The sequence below is a fragment of the Ambystoma mexicanum genome, chromosome 3q (assembly GCF_040938575.1).
Source record: "Ambystoma mexicanum isolate Mex_15411 chromosome 3q, UKY_AmexF1_1, whole genome shotgun sequence".
In the NCBI taxonomy this organism is placed as follows: domain Eukaryota; kingdom Metazoa; phylum Chordata; class Amphibia; order Caudata; family Ambystomatidae; genus Ambystoma; species Ambystoma mexicanum.
Genome location: NC_090926.1, coordinates 164,894,082 through 164,913,985, shown reverse-complemented (window position 1 = coordinate 164,913,985; position 19,904 = coordinate 164,894,082). Strand labels below are relative to the sequence as shown.

At 41.6% G+C, this 19,904-nt stretch overlaps 1 protein-coding gene across 1 annotated transcript in view; it reads right to left on the bottom strand.

The window, feature by feature from the left end:
- Positions 1-328: 328 nt before the first annotated feature.
- Positions 329-19,904, bottom strand: part of SLC4A8 (solute carrier family 4 member 8) — an 846,795-nt gene continuing 827,219 nt past the window's right edge. Inside the window, exons 24-25 of the mRNA XM_069653405.1 lie at positions 11,651-11,752; positions 329-9,885 (exon numbers count right to left, since the gene is read on the bottom strand). Of these exons, the coding sequence (XP_069509506.1) occupies positions 9,873-9,885; positions 11,651-11,752 (115 nt within the window). The 3' untranslated portion in view covers positions 329-9,872. The remainder of the gene's footprint in view (positions 9,886-11,650; positions 11,753-19,904) is intronic.

The window sequence follows — 19,904 nt, the reverse complement described above, 5'->3', positions numbered from 1 at the left end:
TTTATAGAACATTTAGCAGGGGACTAATGCGCCTTTGTGTCCCCTGTGCTTCTTATAGACCTCTGGTTCAGGTTCCTAAATCGAGGTTGGGCCAGTAACGAGTGTTACTGTCTGGATACACTTTAATAATACAACACAATAGACTGCACATCCTCAACCATTTGAAAACTCATTAAAGAAAGCATAAAATACCGTTATGTCAAAGTAGCATTCTCCCCTGGATTCAGGGTCGAAAGCCCTTCTGAAATGCGCGAAAAATGCACACAGAAAGGAAGGCAAGCGGTTTAGAAGGGTACACGCAGACACAAAAATGCACAGTGAGACTAAGTTTGAAAGTTTGGATATTTACTGATCTTTGTCACTTACTGAATGATATATACCCCAGATTGTACAACATCAAATAGTTTGGGTATGCTGGCAGTGCAAACGGAGAAAAACATTTCAGGGCCCCTTTAGTACAAGTAGTCATTGTCGGTCCAGTGTCACGCAAACATACAGTGGTGTTTACTTGCAGTACAGTGCGATATTTCCAGCGATGTCACCAACTTTGATATTCTGGCTGCATGTTTTACATGTGTACAATGGGCCATTGCACCTTTTAGGGTAACTAATATTGCTAATCTGCTATTGCCTTAAAAAAGTTGTGGTACTTGTAGATTGAAATGATTAAAAAAAGCCCCATAGACGAACACTTCCCCACCAAGTCCAAAACACCAATAAGTTTCCTTGTATGGTGAGGACACCAAGGCTCCCGGTGGTTTAAACAAGAAACTAAACCCGGCAGTGAGACAGCACCCCTTGGCCGAAGGTTACAGATTGACATGAGGGAATATAATTGACATTTTTACCGTCATGGGGGTCTATGAGTATTTACAAACAATACAGAGCAGGCCACTGTGCAATTCATGTGAAAGCTGATCTTTAATGATTTGCCCGGTAGGAAGATTTTGAATGGCCACAGAGGCAAAGGGCTCCCAGGTAAATGTGGAGCTTTCCGGACAGGCTAGTTCCTATGAAGGGGTGGTGGGCTGGGTCAGAGTCAGACAAAGCCAGTGCCTCTGAGAGGCTGATAAAGCGGTTTATGGTCAATCCGTCGAAAAAAAAAGTACTGACATACCAAACCATCTAATGCAAGCATCGTCTGCCAAAGCATCGACAGGCTATCTTTAACATGTATAAGTGCATTTCCATCGAAACCAGTTCATCGAAAATATAAATTGACTGGTTACAATGGAAATCCACTTTTACATGTAAAAAATAGCATTTCAATGCTTTTTTTGTAACTTTAAAACGTTAAATGAAGCTGTCCAGTGCTGAAATTCCGGTTTTTATGTATATTGTGGGGCAGGGGGGTTCCACCCCAAGCCCCCCCGCAACCCTCATGCCCCCCTAACCCTAATGTAATCCTTAATCTAACCCTAGCCCCAACCCTAACCCCAACCCAAACCCTAACCCTTAATCTAACCCTAGCCCCAACCCTAACCCCTAACCCTAATTCAATATAACACATTTCGATGGATCCATTGAATTATAGACAACGAAATGGTCATTCAATGGATTGGTGTTAGATGCAATAGCATTTGACGGATTGACCAGAGACCGATAAAGCAGGGCCTGTGTAAGCCAGATGCTAGGTTTGCAGATCTGCACAACCCCTCCAGCTTTTAGCGGCACTGGCATGACCTGCAAATATTCTCTAGGCCAGTAAAGCAAAGAAGGTTAAAGGCCATGATTAACTGCTGCTTGCCAGGATTCCTTAAATGAAAAGACAGTGATTTTAAGAAATCACAGGGATGGGTAATCTGAAAGCTTGGACACTCGAACTAACTGTTGACAATGTCACCTTCTCTGACATTCCATCTACTGACCTCTTTCATTTCAGCAGGTTACAGGCTGCATCTGCTAGCATGTTATGGAATGCCCTGACCTGCCAATGGACTGCTAAGTTTCTTGTTTGGTCTTTAGGTAAGGAGGTTGGCTACCTGCCACACCCAATGGACTCCTCTCGCATGGCACAGACTTGTCCCAGCACATGTTACCAGATGTGCCGAGTGTCTAAGAGGTACACTATACCGTATTGCTCTTACTATGATTTGCGCAGGAATATATCTAAAGATCTCCGGATCATATATCAGACATGAAGTGCAAGCACATCCCAATGCCCTCAGACCTCTCTGCATTTGTTTCACTTCCAAACTTATATAATCAAGGGTAATATCCTGGTCTAACTCTGCAATGTGTATGGGGGCTCTAAACCTGCTTTGGGGCAAATTTCAATGAACTGGGTTATCACAACAGCAGCACCACCCAATATTCTAGGCTAAGAATCAAGTCCAATGCTAGACCACACAAGTAATACACTGTATATTAAATTCACATCTGTAATCATCAGGCTGTTTAATGTGGGACAGAGTGTTTGCATGCCTTGAATAATCCAAAAATAGGAGTACGTTCCAAGCACTGCAAAGGGTGCTACATAGGGAAGGCATTGAATGATGTTGGGCGAGTGGTACTCACATTAACACAGGACTATTAGAATTCATTGGAATATCTACCAATCCATTAATCAGTCACTCCCCTTTTAAAAAGCAAAGATTCACATGGACGATAACAGTTGTTCTGCTGCAAGCACCCGATATGTGAACACTGCAAAACATTCTTTCCACATCTCCCCGACTGAAGGATGCGCCTGGTTACAATACTAGCCAGGGTGTTACAATTAGCACACACAGACACCTTTCTTAGTTGTTTCTTTTTTTTTGCACTGTTTCAGATGAGAACCTGGAGAATCTGTAAAAAATATAGCTATAAAAAACAATAATAAACACATAAATTAACACGGTCACCCAATACCCACCACACAAAGATCTAACACAGGAGACCAGTTTACTTTGCAAGAAAGAGGAGGGTAAAAGGGCCTTTGTGTTCCAACCTTCTAACACCTTTTCTTTTTTAATGTATCAGCAACATTTATTGTTTGATCACTCTTGATTTTATTTACAACATGGATTTGTCAAGACTACATTTCTTACAACAAAATAAATATATATTATTTATATATTAATATATCAGTATCTCTAAAACAAAATAATTCTATCTCTATTTTCTACATGTGATAGATGAGTGGGATGGGGAAGGAAATGTACATTAGAAAAAAATGTGCCAGCACCTTTTTCAAAAAAATATTTTTTATCCTAAGGGGCACACACCACTTTTGTTTTGGTAGCATGGCTTCAACAAACAAAAACATGGCTTCTGCTTGGCACCTTCCAGTGAAAGGCCATATACATATTGTGTTGGCAGAGTGAAGTACATTTACATAATTGGAGTTCAACTATAAATTGAGAGAACAGTGATTGGTTGAACACGATCATATGACTCCTCTTCCTACACTATGGAATACAACTAAAACTAACAGTCTCCCTTTGGGAACTTCTTTTATTTCTTTCTTTTTCTTTTTACCTCCTCAGCTAAATAAATCAATTTCACTGTAGTCTTACTCTTTGTTTTCTACATGTATTTTGTATTCCCAATTTATATCTTAGTATATAAAAATGTACTGAAAATCATAAAACAATACAATTAAATATTAACCAGATTATAGTTGTGAAACACAAAGTTAAATAAATCCACCTCATTGGTTAACATTTGGGGCTTATTCGTTTTTTGTTTCTTAAAAGACTACTATAGAAGATCTGCTTACTAAAATATAAAACAGTGAAAAACAGGATAAAAGGAGACACTTTTTTATATAAAGAGGAGTGTGGAAAATCCAGTATGGACTGATATGGAAAGTTCAGTGCTGCAGACATAAATGCTGTTAATAAGCAATTTCAAACTAAAAGAGGGAATACTTGCTATTACAAGTGTAACCATTGCACCTTAAAAAAAAAAAGAATATAGGTTTATTTTAAAATGACGAACAACTTTTTTAATGTCATGTTCATACATTTTGGGTTCATTGGTAAATTAATTATTCATTAGAAGATCATTTGTAGTCTCTGACAAGGGTGTAAGATTAGCAGCATGCTTTCTGAGCAGTATCCGTAACTATCCATTGAATGACTGATGTCATTCACTAGTTAGTTTTAGATCCAACAGTTAGGTTCTGCACGAGACATTGTAATCAAAACAAACATACTCAGTTTCATTAAGCATGGATATGTTTTTTGGAGAATTGTTGATTCACTGCATCTTTTCCCATATTTTATGTCTTCAATAAAAATGCTAAATTAAAAAAAGTATTCAATGAAAGTACATTTGAAAGTGAGCAAGTTCATCTCTTTTACATATTTTAGGAATCCGGGACCAGAAAGGGTCATCTAATTAACCAATCTGACATTCTGATTGGTAGAAAATAAAACTAAGCCGGACTCTTTGTACTGGTACACATTAATTCCATACATAATACTTTCCACACCTTCTTAACATTATATGGCATTTCTATAAAGTACCATTAATTATTCATTAATTTTTGGGGTTTGATTCAAGGCCTGTTCAACGTACTGGAAGAGGCTTCACAACATTTGAAATACGTAATGCCAACTCAAATATAGGGTAAAATGTACCAGAATTAATTCTTTGTGAATTAGGGTGTTGGTGCAGATTCATCAATGACCTAAGGGTTTCTTAGAAAGGCAAAGGCAGTGAGATCTACAACAGCAAGCTTCTTAAAGATGAATTATGCATGTTTCAACATTTGTCACAGGCAGACTTCTTTGAATATTATGACTGCTACCCTACCCAAGCAGGGCAGTAAAAGAATATCCCCTTTTTAAAATTAGTTGTGGTGGTGGGAGCGGGGGGGGGGGGGGAGGATGGGTCTGAAATTAAATTTAGTTTAGTACACTCTTCCTCTTGCTTGAGTAAGGGTGACCTAGTTTGAGATACTTTGCTGCCCCAAAACCAAGTTGTGATGCCTGCCATCTTTCCAAGCCATAGTCAGATATTAAAGAATGTGTGCTCTCAAGTTCGGCAAATATATCATGGTCCAAGGGCCCATAGGGGCAGGTGATCTTGATTCAGCCAAGCCAAGGAGTAGAATATCATGAACAGCAATATGATCAATACGATTCAATGGACCAAAAGAAGTTGGTAGGGTGCTTCTGTCTGCCAAAGTGGGAGAGTCATCACCTGGACTGAAACCCACAAAACCGGTTTACATTTATTTTAGAAAATAAGCATACTCTCGCAGGAGTTCTGTACACAAACTAAGTTCCAAGCACCACTGTGTATAGGTGAGTAAATCTTTACCTCTGATTCTAGACAGCCAACGCTCTTTGCAGGCATTTATGTCACCATAAAAGACAGTATCATTGAATATTCTGTGCTAGTTTACGGGATACATTCCAAAAGCCATACATTCGCTGACAAAGGCACATCCATGTGACGCCAACGGCTAGGTTTTTCTTTCATAAAATACATTTTGAATTGTATACGGACAACATAGCAAGCTGTAGTCCGGCTGCCATTATTGAGACAGGTACCAAGAATGACGGCTGAGGTACACGATGCAGGTTAGGCCCTTTCAGGTTAGGCTTTTCATCACCGGATGTCTAATGCCAACAAATTAAACGAATCCTATACATTAAAACGTCGTTCTATCAGCATGTATTCAGAGATTCGGAACCAAATAACCACAAGGTGGGCAAACTAATGAAGAGAAAGGAAACCAATTGTTTAAACATAGGTAAACACCATCTAGAGTTCTTGCAAAACATTCAGTGTCTTTTTGCCATATCACTCACATTTTCAAACTCACTCTTGCACTTCCTAGCTCTTTGTTCCCCTGCTTTTACTCACCAATTCCGTAACACAGCAGCAGAAAACAAGATGATGCAACCTCTGCAGCACTGACAGCCAACAGCGGTGCCCCAGACAGATCGTGCCCTCATATGGTAGGATGGTCACACGTTCTGATATGGTGTGAAATCATGAGGATATTGAATTCATGTGTGACAGTAATAACAGACTGCAGCTTAGAGCCATACACTGAATCAACGGAAATACAGTGTGATGTTACAATATGATCGTTTCTCAGGATTCGTAATTAGAATTATGTTTGTGTTAGTGAACCTTTCCAAAGAAGGATCTTTGAATGCTAATCCAGGAAACTTAACGTGGTTTTGTGACACTTTTGAAGCTTCAGCATCACCATCTAAGCAAAATTAATGAACACGTTCAGCTTGCTTGACAAAACGGAATAGCAGCCTTGCCTGGCTTCACAAAGCAATAATGGCCTTGTAAGAGATGCCCTAATGATTACGGTTTTGCAGGATCACTGAGAAAGTACAACCTTGTGTGAAATTACTGAATGATCAGTGACTTGTGTGACGATGACAAATAACCACCTTTTGTGAGAACACTTGATGATCAGAGCCTTGTCTGACATCACTGACAGAATAGAAAACTGCGAGACACTGCTGAACGAAAACAGCCATGAGTGAAACTACTAAATTATTAACAGCTTTGTGTGGCATCACCGAACGAGCACACCATTATTAGACATCACCAAATCATTACAGCATTGTGTGACATCATGGAGTGATAACAGAACAGCATATTGCGAAATCACCAAATTATTACAGCCTCTAGAGCAATATCACAGATTTTAACCATAGTTATTGTTATTCAACTTATTATTACAAGTAGATTATACCCTAGTAAGATAACACATACCAATTAAAGTCTATTGTATCATCACTGAATGATTCCAACTCAGTGATGGATAGTCTTGAAGCACATTGTGACATTATATATGATCTAAGCTAATCTCAGTGTGAGATATGAGACCGATTACAGCCTTGTGTGAAATCACAAAATGATTACAATGTAGTGTGGAATCACATAAATAAGACCGCTTTGTGTGACATCACAGACATATTACAGTGTTTTGTGACATCGGATATGATCAAAGATTTGTGAGACATCAGTCAACAACTACAGCATGACATCAACAAACAATCCATATTTGTTGAAATCATTGAATGATTCCAACCTTTTGTGGCATCAGCAAGTAAATACAGCCTTCTATGACATCACATAGTAATTACAATAGAGTGTGAAAGTGTAGACTAACAACTTACACAATTATAACATGGTGTGATGCTGTGGGTCAACGATAGTGTGAATTATCTACAGCCACATGTGACATCATAGATCGAGTACAGATATTTGTGCACAGAAGGTAGGGGGCAAAGCTCCTTTAAAGTTTCTGGTATCTACCGGGAATAAGCAAGCTGCCAAGAGGTGGACTACGCCGACTGCACCGCACTGCAAGACCTAAAGTATCTGAACCAGCTTCTGTCCACTTGCAGGCATTGAACTCTCTAAACCACAAGAGATCGGGTTGGCTCAGGTGGTTTGCCTAAATGTAAGGCACAACATGAACCCCAGAATAATAATTGGGGCAACCTCTGGAGCTTGCAAAGGCTTTCAGATGGTGGCTTTCACCACCTCGCCATGAAAGCATTGTCAATCAAACCATGTGAAAAGGTCAAAGTCTCCAGGTGCTGCTGCTGAGAGGCACTGATGACCCACCCCTTGCCAGAGCCACTGAACATGCCCCATTAAAAATATTTGTTAGGTTTGCATTTTCTTTTAATTATAGGCATTTTCCATATAATTGTAATTTTATAGTCCCCTTTTTAATGTCCCTTAACTTTAACATATTCCATAGAATAAACATATCACAGGGCACAATGTAGGGATATAAGTGATATCCAATCACAATATTTTAGTTCCTTTTCAGGGCGTTTGACCTTTTTTCCCCATTAAAGTTTACATATGTATAGTCCAAAATGAGAAAGGATTCTAGCCCTCCACTGAGCATTTATTTTTAATTTCAATGCAATGGTATTCATTTTCTTTAATCCTGTTGTACTAAATGTTGAGTTATTGAGCCACATCCACTGTTGGCATGACTTCCATCCACCATGTGGTTTTTGGGTTTAACCACATCAGTACAGTTAGCTGAGGCCCATTTGAAGAGCCTCTAAATATAGTTAGTTACCAGCTAGTACACTGGTCTAGTGGAAATCCAGACAACATGGTGATAAGTCTCGAAGGTTTTCCTCTTGTATTGATCCAGCAACTTCCTAAATCTTGATTTGGTGTTTTCATAGCATGTTGTCATGACCAAAAGAAGACAATGTGGCAAATGAACAATATGCCACTGTGTCATTAACCTACAAACTGGAACACACTGAATTGAGAGATCATTTTGATATGTGTTTACTACATCAAAGAATTCCAGATTAACCGCAGTTCGCCTCCCACTATATTGGTCTATCTTCTGGGATATGAACATCTGAACACAATCAATGCATGGAAGTCTAGATTAAAAGACAGTCAATCGATGAAACATTATTTGTAAGTGCTAGCTTGTACCTTTTCCAACTGTAACATCACAATTAATAATTGCTCATTCTAGATCTACGTTATTTTCAAAACATTACTCCAATAGTGGGGTTAAGTATTACGGGTGTACAGATGCATTTCCCCCTGTTAAACAGTAAAAATAGAAATGGGATACAAGAACTCCGAAGAGTAACTTGGCCAGTAAGTTTAACTAGGCAACATGTAGTCCATTCAACATGCTAGGTTTTACACAAGACATGTAGCTATCTGCATTTGGAAATACCTGTGTCAAAAACTCTTCAAAGCTGACACATATGATTACTAGAATTTGAGCCATTTTAATTGCACCCTTTTCAGGATTTTGAATATTTGTATGGTTTTTTGGCATGCTGATAGTAAAAATAAAACAAATCAGGAATTCTAAATGGAATACTGGGCTCCAGATCAGGTTTTTCAAATCTAATTTTGAAATCTGTTATGGGAAATCTAAATTTAAAAAAGTAAACATTGTAACCATTTTATCACAGTGAAAGTTAACAATTTTGGAAACTGAAATTGGAAATTCAAAAATATTTCAATTAAATTCTGAAACTACATTCAGGAATTTAAACATCTAAATTTGAGTTTCATATCTCTCTATCTGCCAGTACGAATTGTGTTGAGCCTATGCGAGTTGCACATTTGTAGGTTTCAAATATAAACGTGCAAATGTGACCTGTGGATCACAATTGTGAACTTTTTGTAGATGTGCCCACCTTTAAAACATTGCAAAAATGATCATATCTAGAAAGAATTGTAATAGTTTTCCAGCAATGTTTCGGATTACAAAACGCCAGGCCATGAAATCTGAAACCAGATGAACAGTAACAAGAGCCTTTGTGGAATACCATTCCATGCATTCCTTTCCCACCTATTATAATGGAAATATTTACCCATCTTTCGTCACAAGATATACATTATTCGGTTCACATCACTCTCCTGTTTTTAAGATTGTGTTTCCAGCCTGCTACATACAAAATTGTGTTGCTCAACTTTCATTAAAACAAATAAAAATTAAAAAAAAAAATAGAGTGCAAAGATTGTACGCGGATGTCATCATCAGCTATGTCCCTAGTCTGTTTTCAGTGCAATTGAAAGACTTTACAATGCTATCAGCTGTAGATTATGTGCATTTGGGGGGGGGGGATTTCTTTCGGTTGTGTTGATGTTCTATTCAGTTTATGACTAAACCACAAGCGGACAGACTTGAATAATCCTTTCAAAAAAGGGATAAGTGCTCTATAGGAAATTCTTCAAAACCTCACGCCCCACGTGCCGATGAGTCAGAGGAGAACAAATGCCCTTCGAAGCGCACACACGCACACATTAAGCTACAGCTTTGGAATGGCTTTAGTATGGATCCATCATCTGAACCAATGACCAGTGATTTCTCTGCAATTGGCCACTTCGTCCATGTGACTTGGAGCTTCCCTGAGTCAGCTGACGAACGTTCTCTTCCAGAAAAGCCAAGACACCTATTTGAAAAAACTACACACAGGCACAAGAGTTAACAAAGAATGTATAAGAAGGGTACAATGTCTAAAAAACAAACTGTTGCTCAGTTTCTCTAACATTAGAAATAATGACTCCAACCAAATATAGCATTGTATTCAGCGGCATTAACATTCTACCAATGTTTTTTTAATGCGTTTTACAATAAATACATGCGTCTCAAACAAGCCCATACCTGGCTAAAGTTATGGATTGTGTTCTACCTTTATCAAAACAGTAAACCTTAGAGTAGTTACACATAAAAAAGAGGACTTGCTGAGAGATTATTGGGAAGATATTTGAATGACAACAATTAACCCAAGAGATTTCAGATCCTGAGCCGTGGGCTGGCGTGAAAGGGCTGGTGCCTTCTATGATTCATCGAAAGCTTTACGTTACAAGTTGATTGCTGTCTGCATCCCACACCTGTTAATTATAATGCCTGACCTTCAACCCTACTCAAAAAGATTAACGGTTTAAAGAATGGCAGACATTGTCCATTGTGCCTCTTCAGAGCTGCACCTTATCTCACCACGGCAAAACATCAATGTATTTCATGTGAAGTTATGCAGGGTATGAGGAGATAGTTCATCAACAGGCGATGTGCTGTGCCCTAAAGTTAGCAGCTAAGCAAACTCTAAGGCTTTGCATTGTAAAAAGACAACAACATACTGTGACCCACTATAATGCACAGAAGATGCACAGGCAGCATCGTGTATGCTATTAATTGTATCCAAAGGGTCAGAAACATGGACTCTAGGTGGAGTGTCACCCCTCCTTAACAGCATTAATGTTCTAAAGGGAAGGGACATATCTAAACAAAATGGAGGGGCATTAGGCCGATAAAGGAGCCCTAGCAATTTTAAACTCATCATCCTAAATGGTGGAATGACTCATGCCGCCACTGAAGCGGATAACCTGCAATGCCTCAGGTGACAAATCACTAACAAGAGAAAATGCAAACATGAGAAAAGTACAAAGGCACTGCATGCATCTTAATAGCTTACTGGTCATACATACAAACTGAGTGGAAACCAACATTGTTCACACATCAAAAAAACACCATGAATATGAGGCAGAATTCCACACATTCCAGCCGATATGAACTGGGTGTTTCTCAAAAGTACTTCTCTTTCACAAAAAAGCGTGCTTCATTCTTTATCAACAATTTAGTCAATTCTGCGAGAGAATAAAGCAGTTCTGCATTTCAAAGGCAATGTACTATGCAAAAACCAGAATCATTTAGGACTAAATGCAATTCACCAGTATCTTACTGTTGGCAAATCCAGGGATTTTCTAGGAAGCCAACACTAGGACTACGTTAAAGGGAACAGCTACAGTCAAACATGACTGCTTGAATGTGGAGAGGCGCTTGTCACTTTAAACCAGAGACCATGATCCTTTGCAATCTGCAGAAAATGCAAGGGCTATAAGAGCATGCAAGGCTTCAAGAATTTGGATGTACTCTAGGTATTGTAATCTACAATTGGGGTTGGGACATGCAGAAGAAACACCAGTTTAGAGCTACCCAAACAGTCCCTGTTTGCGTGGTCATGGATATTGAACTCCCCAGCCTATCTCAAAGGATGTGCACAGTACCTTGAATTCTGTCCTTCTGGCTTTTCAGATTGCACCAATATTCATTTTTTCTGTGGCTTGTACAACACTCTTCCACCACTAATTTCTCTTAAGAATGTTTTCACATGCCAAATGATTTTCACGATAAAACAGTGATAATGAAGAAGACGGCAACAGTCATTACCTTCTGTCCTTAGATTTGGAGCTTTCCGTGTTCATACTGAGAGCCTTCCACACTGTTGTCTTGGCCATTTCGTCTGAGATGTTTATCTCCGATGGATCACCCCTGGAAGAAACAATTAACACCTCGAATAGTTGGGTCACGATTATCACAGTGAGCCAAACAGGAATGGGTAGGTCTGGCCCTCTATTATCTTGTTTACAATGTATCCTGGCCCAACGGCACCTACCAAGATTCTGAGAATGCCCTAATTGAAGCAAAGCCATTCACTGTACTGTTGATGTAGGAAACAGCAGCGGCTTTCCAATCCTGTACCTCAGCCGCACATATGAGAATATGCTACTTTACAAAGAGATACACTGAACGTGTAAGGAAAAAAGGGTAGTTCTCAGCCTGAGTAATTAGATGTTTCATTGAAGAAAATGTCAGGGTGAACACATAGAATTTGATTGTTAAAAAGGGGGATAAGCACCTATACCATATGTTTCTTATGTTCCCAGTAATCAATTTGGGGCACATAATGTCTTACATTTCTCAATGTGTATATTGTTCATCCAATTATTCAAAAAGAGGACTTTGCTTCAAATATCAGTTTTTTCTGTGTTGGGTCCTTTCAGATAATTTACACTCCAACAAGGAATGCAGGGACAGGACTCAGTCGTCATTGCATCATATGAAAGAATGCCACAATCAGGTTTCAAATACAGAGTGATTTCCTTTCATAGGCTACTGGTCTAAATCGGTTTCATTTTGAATTAATTTTAATACGATGGATTTGGATTCAGATTCAGTTATTTTCTACTTCTTCACTAGTATTTTTATTACTTAAATGTGCAATAATTTTTATAAATTATACATTGAAACGGCATGAGATATTCATTATAACTAATTAATAATTCAACAATTATGTATGTGGAGATTGGCTAGCCAGTTCAGTATAGGCTGACCATATGGATTTTCTTTTGTCCAGTGCCGACAATAGGACGGTTCCTTCAAATTCTAGTGTTTTTTCTAATTACTGATTTGTGTCTGGCATTTGGGGATTTTTTACATGCCTGCATTATTCTCAACCATGCATTGTAATTAGTACAAACCTACATCTTTGGTCCTCTGCTGTAGAAGTAGAGTGTTCTTAGAGAAGTGCTAAGTAGATTCATTTATGTAAAAGTTTGATATTGGGTGATAGAAATTCATCAATTTTATTCTTGACAACCTGCCCATTAGCAGAACGTTGTGAACAGGAAACAAGCACATGTAATAGATGCAGGTCACAGAGAGGCACAACAACACAACAGGGTGAAACTGGAGAATTGAAGTGATTATGTTTATAGGGAGAGTAGAAAAAGGAACAAGTTACTTACCTGCAACTGTTGTTCTCCAGCATGGGTCTGGCATGGATTCACATGCTCATGAATATTCCCAGCCTGTGAATTCATGCCGGACCCCATGCTGGAGAATCTTGATTTAATTATATATTGATTGTGCTGTAGAAGATTACATTTTGAAATCTGATCAGTATATGTCATGGCTTGATCTAATTCAATAGTAGTTAAAGTCTCTCATTTGCCCATTTAGTCCTATAAATCGTATACCTATCTACGCCTGCTACATCACAAGACGTTGATCGATTAATGTTCCTAAATTGTTCAGATATGATTCCATTTCTGCAGTTCTGCAGCTGAAAAATTACTTCAGTAATAAATATTGAAAATAAGCAAGGCTGAGTAATTTAGCTTAATTGTGGAGCAAACGGGTTTATAAGTAAATGGGAGGTAAAAAAAATGTACTGCACCAAAGGTTTTTGGTGGTTTAGTATTGTCTCATGTGGGGGTCCATAGACTAATATACGAGATTTGTAGGCTTAATTTGTGGCAGCCCACTGAGAAATTTGAGCTTATTCATTTGAGAAAAGTGGGATTCCAAATTTGGATGGAAGTCTCCTTCAAATCCCCCTCCCAAAAGTGCTTCAAATGCATGATATAATCATGTCATCTGAGTAAACAAATATATGAGACATTTGTCAGCAATGGAAAGATACAAAGTTAAGAAGTTTAGGAGACCCCACTTTCCCTGGGAATTTATGTGAATTGGTTTACAAAGTTATGCTCTTGGCTATTTATTGCACCAGAAAAATGTGGTTACGATTGCAAATTTTGAAAGACCCTGACTGTTGGTGTATCAGGATGGAAGAGTATATTGATTGTATTTACTTTAAAACAGTAATTGTAATATAATGTATAGGTTTGATCAAAGATAGCTGAATACATTCAGTTTGCGTGGATAGCCCTAATTCTGGCCTTAAAGTTATTCTTATGAACCTGCTTTTATCTTGTAGAGACTAGTGTACCTAAATTTTTGATGTTGGTTTCTAGACATTTTCATGTCATGAAGACTGCAGTTTATTGCTCCGATTTTGGTTTCCTCCTTCAGCTTATATCCAAAAAGTAGGTAAGTTTCCTTTAGAATTTCACAAACTTACGGAGCAGCAAGGACAGGATCAGAGGTGTAGACCAATAGGTATTCTGCAAATTGAGACACAAAAGGTATTTCTATCTATGGAAATTTTACATATTTTAGCTGCCTCTTATTCATTTTACAATGCAATAAGTGAATATCTGCCTCTTGATGAGAAATAATGGAACCGTTATTTATAAAAAAGTAAAATAAACCATTTAGGTACTGTCCAATTAAGAGCATGGTAACTCTGCTGAGTGTACTGGTTTCTTCCCCAAGAGAAGTGTAGCAGCCCTACTGAGAAGTGCTGGTACCGTCACAAAGTACTGCAGGCATGCTGAAAGCTTCTGGTACTTACTATTGGGTATTAATAACCCCTATTATTGCTGCACTTAAAATCAAAATGCATCCATTATGATGAGCCATATAAACACACCTGTCTCTTGGTCTGATCATTCTCTCCTCTCACCTGGAGCTCCTGTGTACCCCGGCTAAGCCTCTGTCTGCACTGCCATCCCCCTTCTCTGTCATCCGACCTATGAAGTGAGTGTTCATACCTTTCCTCGTCACCTCTTATCAGTCCCCCTTCTCCTGCTCTGAACTCTCATTCTGACTCAGCCCTTGCTAACGTTCACCTTTCCATCTCCAACACTCTGGACATCTTTGCCCCTGCGATGAGGATCCGCATAATGCCTGCCCCCCAAATGCAATAGTTGGTACGATTAGGACCTAGCATCGCTGAAAAGCAAGTGTAGAGTTGCAGCACGTAAATGGCTGTTTTCTCGCACGTCCTCTGAAAAACTGGCCTGCTGCCTGCTCCAAAGGCATTACAGATTCAATTTGGTCCAAGAAGCGGGCCTATATCCAAGCCCGCATCTCGGGGGCCACCAACAATACAGCTGAACCTTTCAAAATCTGTAAGGAACTTGCAAATCCTACTGCAGCCTCTACTTCTCCTCTCCCTTCCCAGTTTATCTGCACGGCCCTGGCCTCCCACTTCTCAACAAAAACTCAGGACATCCTGTCCTCGGTCTCCTCTTCACTCCCTCCTCCACCTGCTCCCATGGCCCCTCTCTCTCCCTCCCTCCTACTCTTTTCCTTCTTATCCATAGCACCTTATGAGGTCACCAACACGGTTTGTTCTGAGAATCACCAACACGGTTTGTTCTGAGAATGTTTCCTCCTAACAGGTGCTTCCTTGCTCCTCTAGAACTGTCGAAGACAATATTGCCACCCTCTCTCCTGCTCTGGCTGATTTCTGCAAACACGTTTGCCATTGGCTCCTTCCCACAACCTCTCAAACACTCTTGTGCACCCCCTCCTAAAAAAATCTGCTTGCAAGACCCTTCCTGCCCAGCTAACGGCCACCCTATCTCCACTACCCCCTTCTTTGCAAACTATTGGAGAAGTTCCACCGTCTGGCTTCAGAGCAGCCAGAGGCATGGACACTGCTCTCCTGAACATGCCGTGAGGACTTGCTCTCTAATCTCGACTCTTGTTCTCCTTCTGTTCTCATCCTCCTGGATTTTTCCTCAGCCTTCGACACTGTCAATCATGCCACCCTCTTAAATCATCTTTGCGATACCCTGGCTATCACGGACCGGGCCATGGCTTGGTTGACCTCTCCTTTCGAATCGACCCTCCCAGGTTCAAATTGGCGTTTTTCTCTCATTTTCCTCACTTTCTACTTACGGCATCCCTCAGGGCTCTATCCTATCACTGTGGCTCTTAAACATTTACCTTGCCCCTATTGCCCACTCGATCTTCACCTTCTCTCCTCCTTTCCACTGTTATGATGATGACACACAACTTTCCTTTAAACTTCTCTCCTCTACTTCCCCTCCTTCCTCTCTCATTCCAGATTGTCTGACTGCTATTCAGGCATGGCGCGTTGCTAATGATCTGTCTTAATGCCAGTAAGACAGAGAAACTTCTCATTGGAACACCTGCCCTCCCACTCCCCCCGCAATCTCTGGCCACCCTCCTTGGGCACCCTCCCCTAACCCTCTTGCAAGGCAAAAAACCTGGAAGTCCTCTTCGACTCCTCTCTCTCCTTTTTAAATCATATCGCAGACCTTGCCAAGAAGGCCCACTTTCAGCATTACCTCCTCAGAGGCATTCTTCCTTTCCTCACCTTCCCCCAGAAACTCAATGTCTCCAGAGCTCTGGTTCTCTCCAGGCTGGACTATTGCAATAGCCTCTTCCTCAATCTTTTTTTCCTCCCTCCGTCCTCTCCAACTAATCCAGAATAGGACTGCAAGACTTATCCTTGGCCTCAAGCCCAGGGACTGCAGCTGTCGAGCCCTAAAATCTCTTCACAGGCTCCCTTTGGCAGAAAGGATCAAATTCAAGACTCTGAATCACAAGTCTTTCTGGGGCCTGGGACCACACTATATCCAACTTTCCCTCCCTAAATATCTCTATCCCCGGCAGGAGCCTCTTTTTGGAATGGTCTCTCAGACATTTGCCAGATCTCCTTAAGTTCTGGAACCTCAAGACCTTCCCCTTCTCCTCCTTTCCTCTCCCCTGTTAATGCCCCCAGCTGCTACGACTGACTGCCGGGTCCCTTCTGAGCCCTACTGGGGCCAGGCCCTCCTCCTACTAGTCTTCCGCAGACCCCCATTCCCTGCACTTGCCTTCAGGCACCGTTCCGTGACGAGACTACTGAGTAAGGTCCAGCCCTGTTCCTCACACTGGACCTCTGTGGGCTTTCCTAGCCCTCATACCCTGCCTCAGCCCTGCCCCCTTGCGCTTTGTTTTACTGCACTTGCACAATCCGAATGTCATAAGACCTAATAGGACCATTTCTTGTTTATCCTCCCCTGTTCCCCGCCCCTTTTGTCTGTTGGCACCTGGAAAAACTTTCTGCTGTACAGGCACAATTCAAATCCCCAATAAATAAAATAAATAAACATGTGATGTGATAATATATTTTTGTATGCGACAGGTGGCTAGCTTTCAAGTGAAGTGCTCACCTCTGACATGAGGCCAACCTGCATTTTGCAGGTTTTAAATGGACCAACATGGCCCAGTGGAATAAATGGCCTAGGCAGCATGCCAGGTGCTGCCTGGGCCAAGAAGAACAGCCCAGCCAAGGCCGTGTGTGGGGGCGGACCAGACCAGGCTGCCTGGCCTTGTTCCCCGATAGCCCATCTTGTGCAAGGAGCAGCCCATAAAGTGAACTGCTGAGAGCGGTGAAGGCCGCTCCACCCAGGAGGGTGAAGGAAGTCCCAGGTTGGCCTCTGTGGCCAACCCAGGTGAAGAGGAGGAGGAAGAGGAAGTCTCAGGTAGCTTCATTGAGTGGCTCGGGTGAAGAAAGCCCTGGGCCGCCCAGCACAGCAGCCTGGGTGAAGGTAAGAGGCCCACGACGCAATGCAGAGCGGGTGGGCCTGAAGATCCGGCAATGCAGCGGAGCGAGGCAGTGAGATCAGCAGCTTGCTCGGTGTCTTGGGATGCTGCCAAACCCAAGATGGCTGCAGGTAATGTGGCAGTGACAATGGTGGCACCCCCATGACAACGGGGATGCCGCCAGGGGGGAAAATGGCACCAGAGGTGCAACGGTGATGTCGGGGGGGAGGGGTTAGAGTGGGGGTTGGGCCCTCCAGCCAACGCGGCCCACCCAGAAGATGAACAAAGCTGCAGGCGCAGTTGTGAGCACAGGCTGACCCCCCACTTGCACATGGGGCTGCCCAGGATTTATTAAAAGCCTTGCTGCACGGAGTGTGGGTGGCCCAATGTGGTGGAAGGGGCACCCTGATACAAGAAAAGGGGCCAGGCCCCAGACATCACCTGTGGGGAATAGGCCCCAGCAATGATGATACACAGGACAGGCTAGCTTCTGCCAGCCACCAGGATCACCAGGACCAGTACGTTTCGACCAGTCACCGTTCAGGAGCGGCACTGCACGAACCTGTCCAGAGCCAGCGCCCCAAGGACAGACTTCAAGGTAGTGCAGCAGCAACTCCATTGTGAAATAGTGTTTTATGTTGTATATTTGTTGTAAGTCAATGTATATACATATATATGTGTAGTTATATGTATATAGTTAAGTATTTTTATGTATGGTAATTGTGCAGAAGGGAGAAGTATAGGGTTGAGGTAAGTAATAGGGGGTATGTTAAGTAGATTGAAAAGTAGGGGAAAGAAGTTATGTACAGATGGCCATTAATTAAAATAAGGGGGTAGAGGGGTGGTACTCTGGTGTGAGGTAGTGGGATGGTGTGGCAGCCTGCATGAGGCCACCTAGCAAGATGGGACCATCCACAGAAGCCATCCTCTGGCCTCACACTCTGTGTGGGTGGTACCTGAGTTTAGGTAGAGCGTCTGTTGCACCAGACTCACCCTAGGAGTTCTTGAGACCCCTCCAAGGAAGGGTGAGCTAACATAGCAGGTCCCCCGTCCCTTTGAAACTCATGCCAGGGGACTCCTAGGGAAAGTGAAAAGGTTGTAGTGCTTTTATTAAATAAAGAGGGGTCCCTATAAATTTCACTCTGGTGTCTGTGTCCATTAATGATCAAAGAACTCGGGGTGTAGCCCATCTCCTGTTAACAGATTAGATTTTATTTTAGCAGGTGCAGCGCCCCTCCCTACGCAACAGACTGGGGGAGGGGGTATCCATGGGGACTGTCCCTTCTCCGGGAAGGGAAGTGCATAACCCTGCACAGACCAGGGCCGGGAAACAGGGGCTACATTTATGTTTAAAAACGTCTTAAAACATTTCATTGTACAGACGTAGCTGGTCTAACTTTCATACACAAAAAAAATCCCAGTTTTCAACTTTCGAATAATACATAGAAGGCAGTCATCTTTACCCATCCTCTCATGCCCCCCACCCCCTCTTCTTCAATAAGAGAAATGTTGATTGCAGCCTCTTCTTCCATCAATTTAAACAGAAAGTCAAAACGCCAAGGGCCTATCGACTGAAACTGGCACATCTATATCTGGCACAGCTTGCCAACCCAGCACATTGGCCTTTCAATTTTAGTTTTCAATTTCAGTGTGTGCCCTCAAGGGTGGCACTGGCACTTGATTCAACCGAAGCTTGGGATCCTTTGGGTGGTGGTCCCTCGCTTCAACAGGTTGCAGACGCACCATCTGCACAAGTGTACGCATGATATTAAATTAGCCCTTGGGGGAGTGGGGGGGGGTCTGTGGATCCTATTGAAAACCTTATGACAGCAATTGATAGAGATGTGACTGGTGGGAAGTTGTGGCTGGGGCTCAGAACCAAGTGCCTATTCCTGCTGCTCCTGCCTCCCTCTCAGGATCTCTATGAAGCAAGTGTCTGCCCGATTGTTGCAGATCTTGGCCTGGATTTATCCTCAACCTTTACTCAGCCTATGTCGTGTCCATCAGTTTCTTTGCCCGTAACATAGGGAGTCTCATCTTATAAAAAGATGTGCATTCAAGAAAAACACACAAAGGCTGCACGCACCTGCACAAGCAGCGAGGGCGAGTCTTTCTGTCAGTCAGAGATGTTTACTGGAATGATAATTTGCTCAGCCATAGAATACACCAGATCCACAGTGAGCCTCATAGTTCATGGAAAAGAAGCGCCACAAATTCAGGTCAATAGAAATTAATGTGAAGGGACATTTTGGTATACAGTTCTTTGAGTGAGATACTGCTCCCTAGCAGCACTATTAAGTTCTTTTAAAATGATGTGGAGGGAAGTCATTTTTGAGACAAAAATAGTCGCTGTATTTTCCGGCTACTCAATTACAGCGCGTTTACTCTGCTTTTGAGCGGCTGTCCCCCAGAGGGCTCAGATATTCTTGACGGAGTTTCTCATTTGCCATTGTCT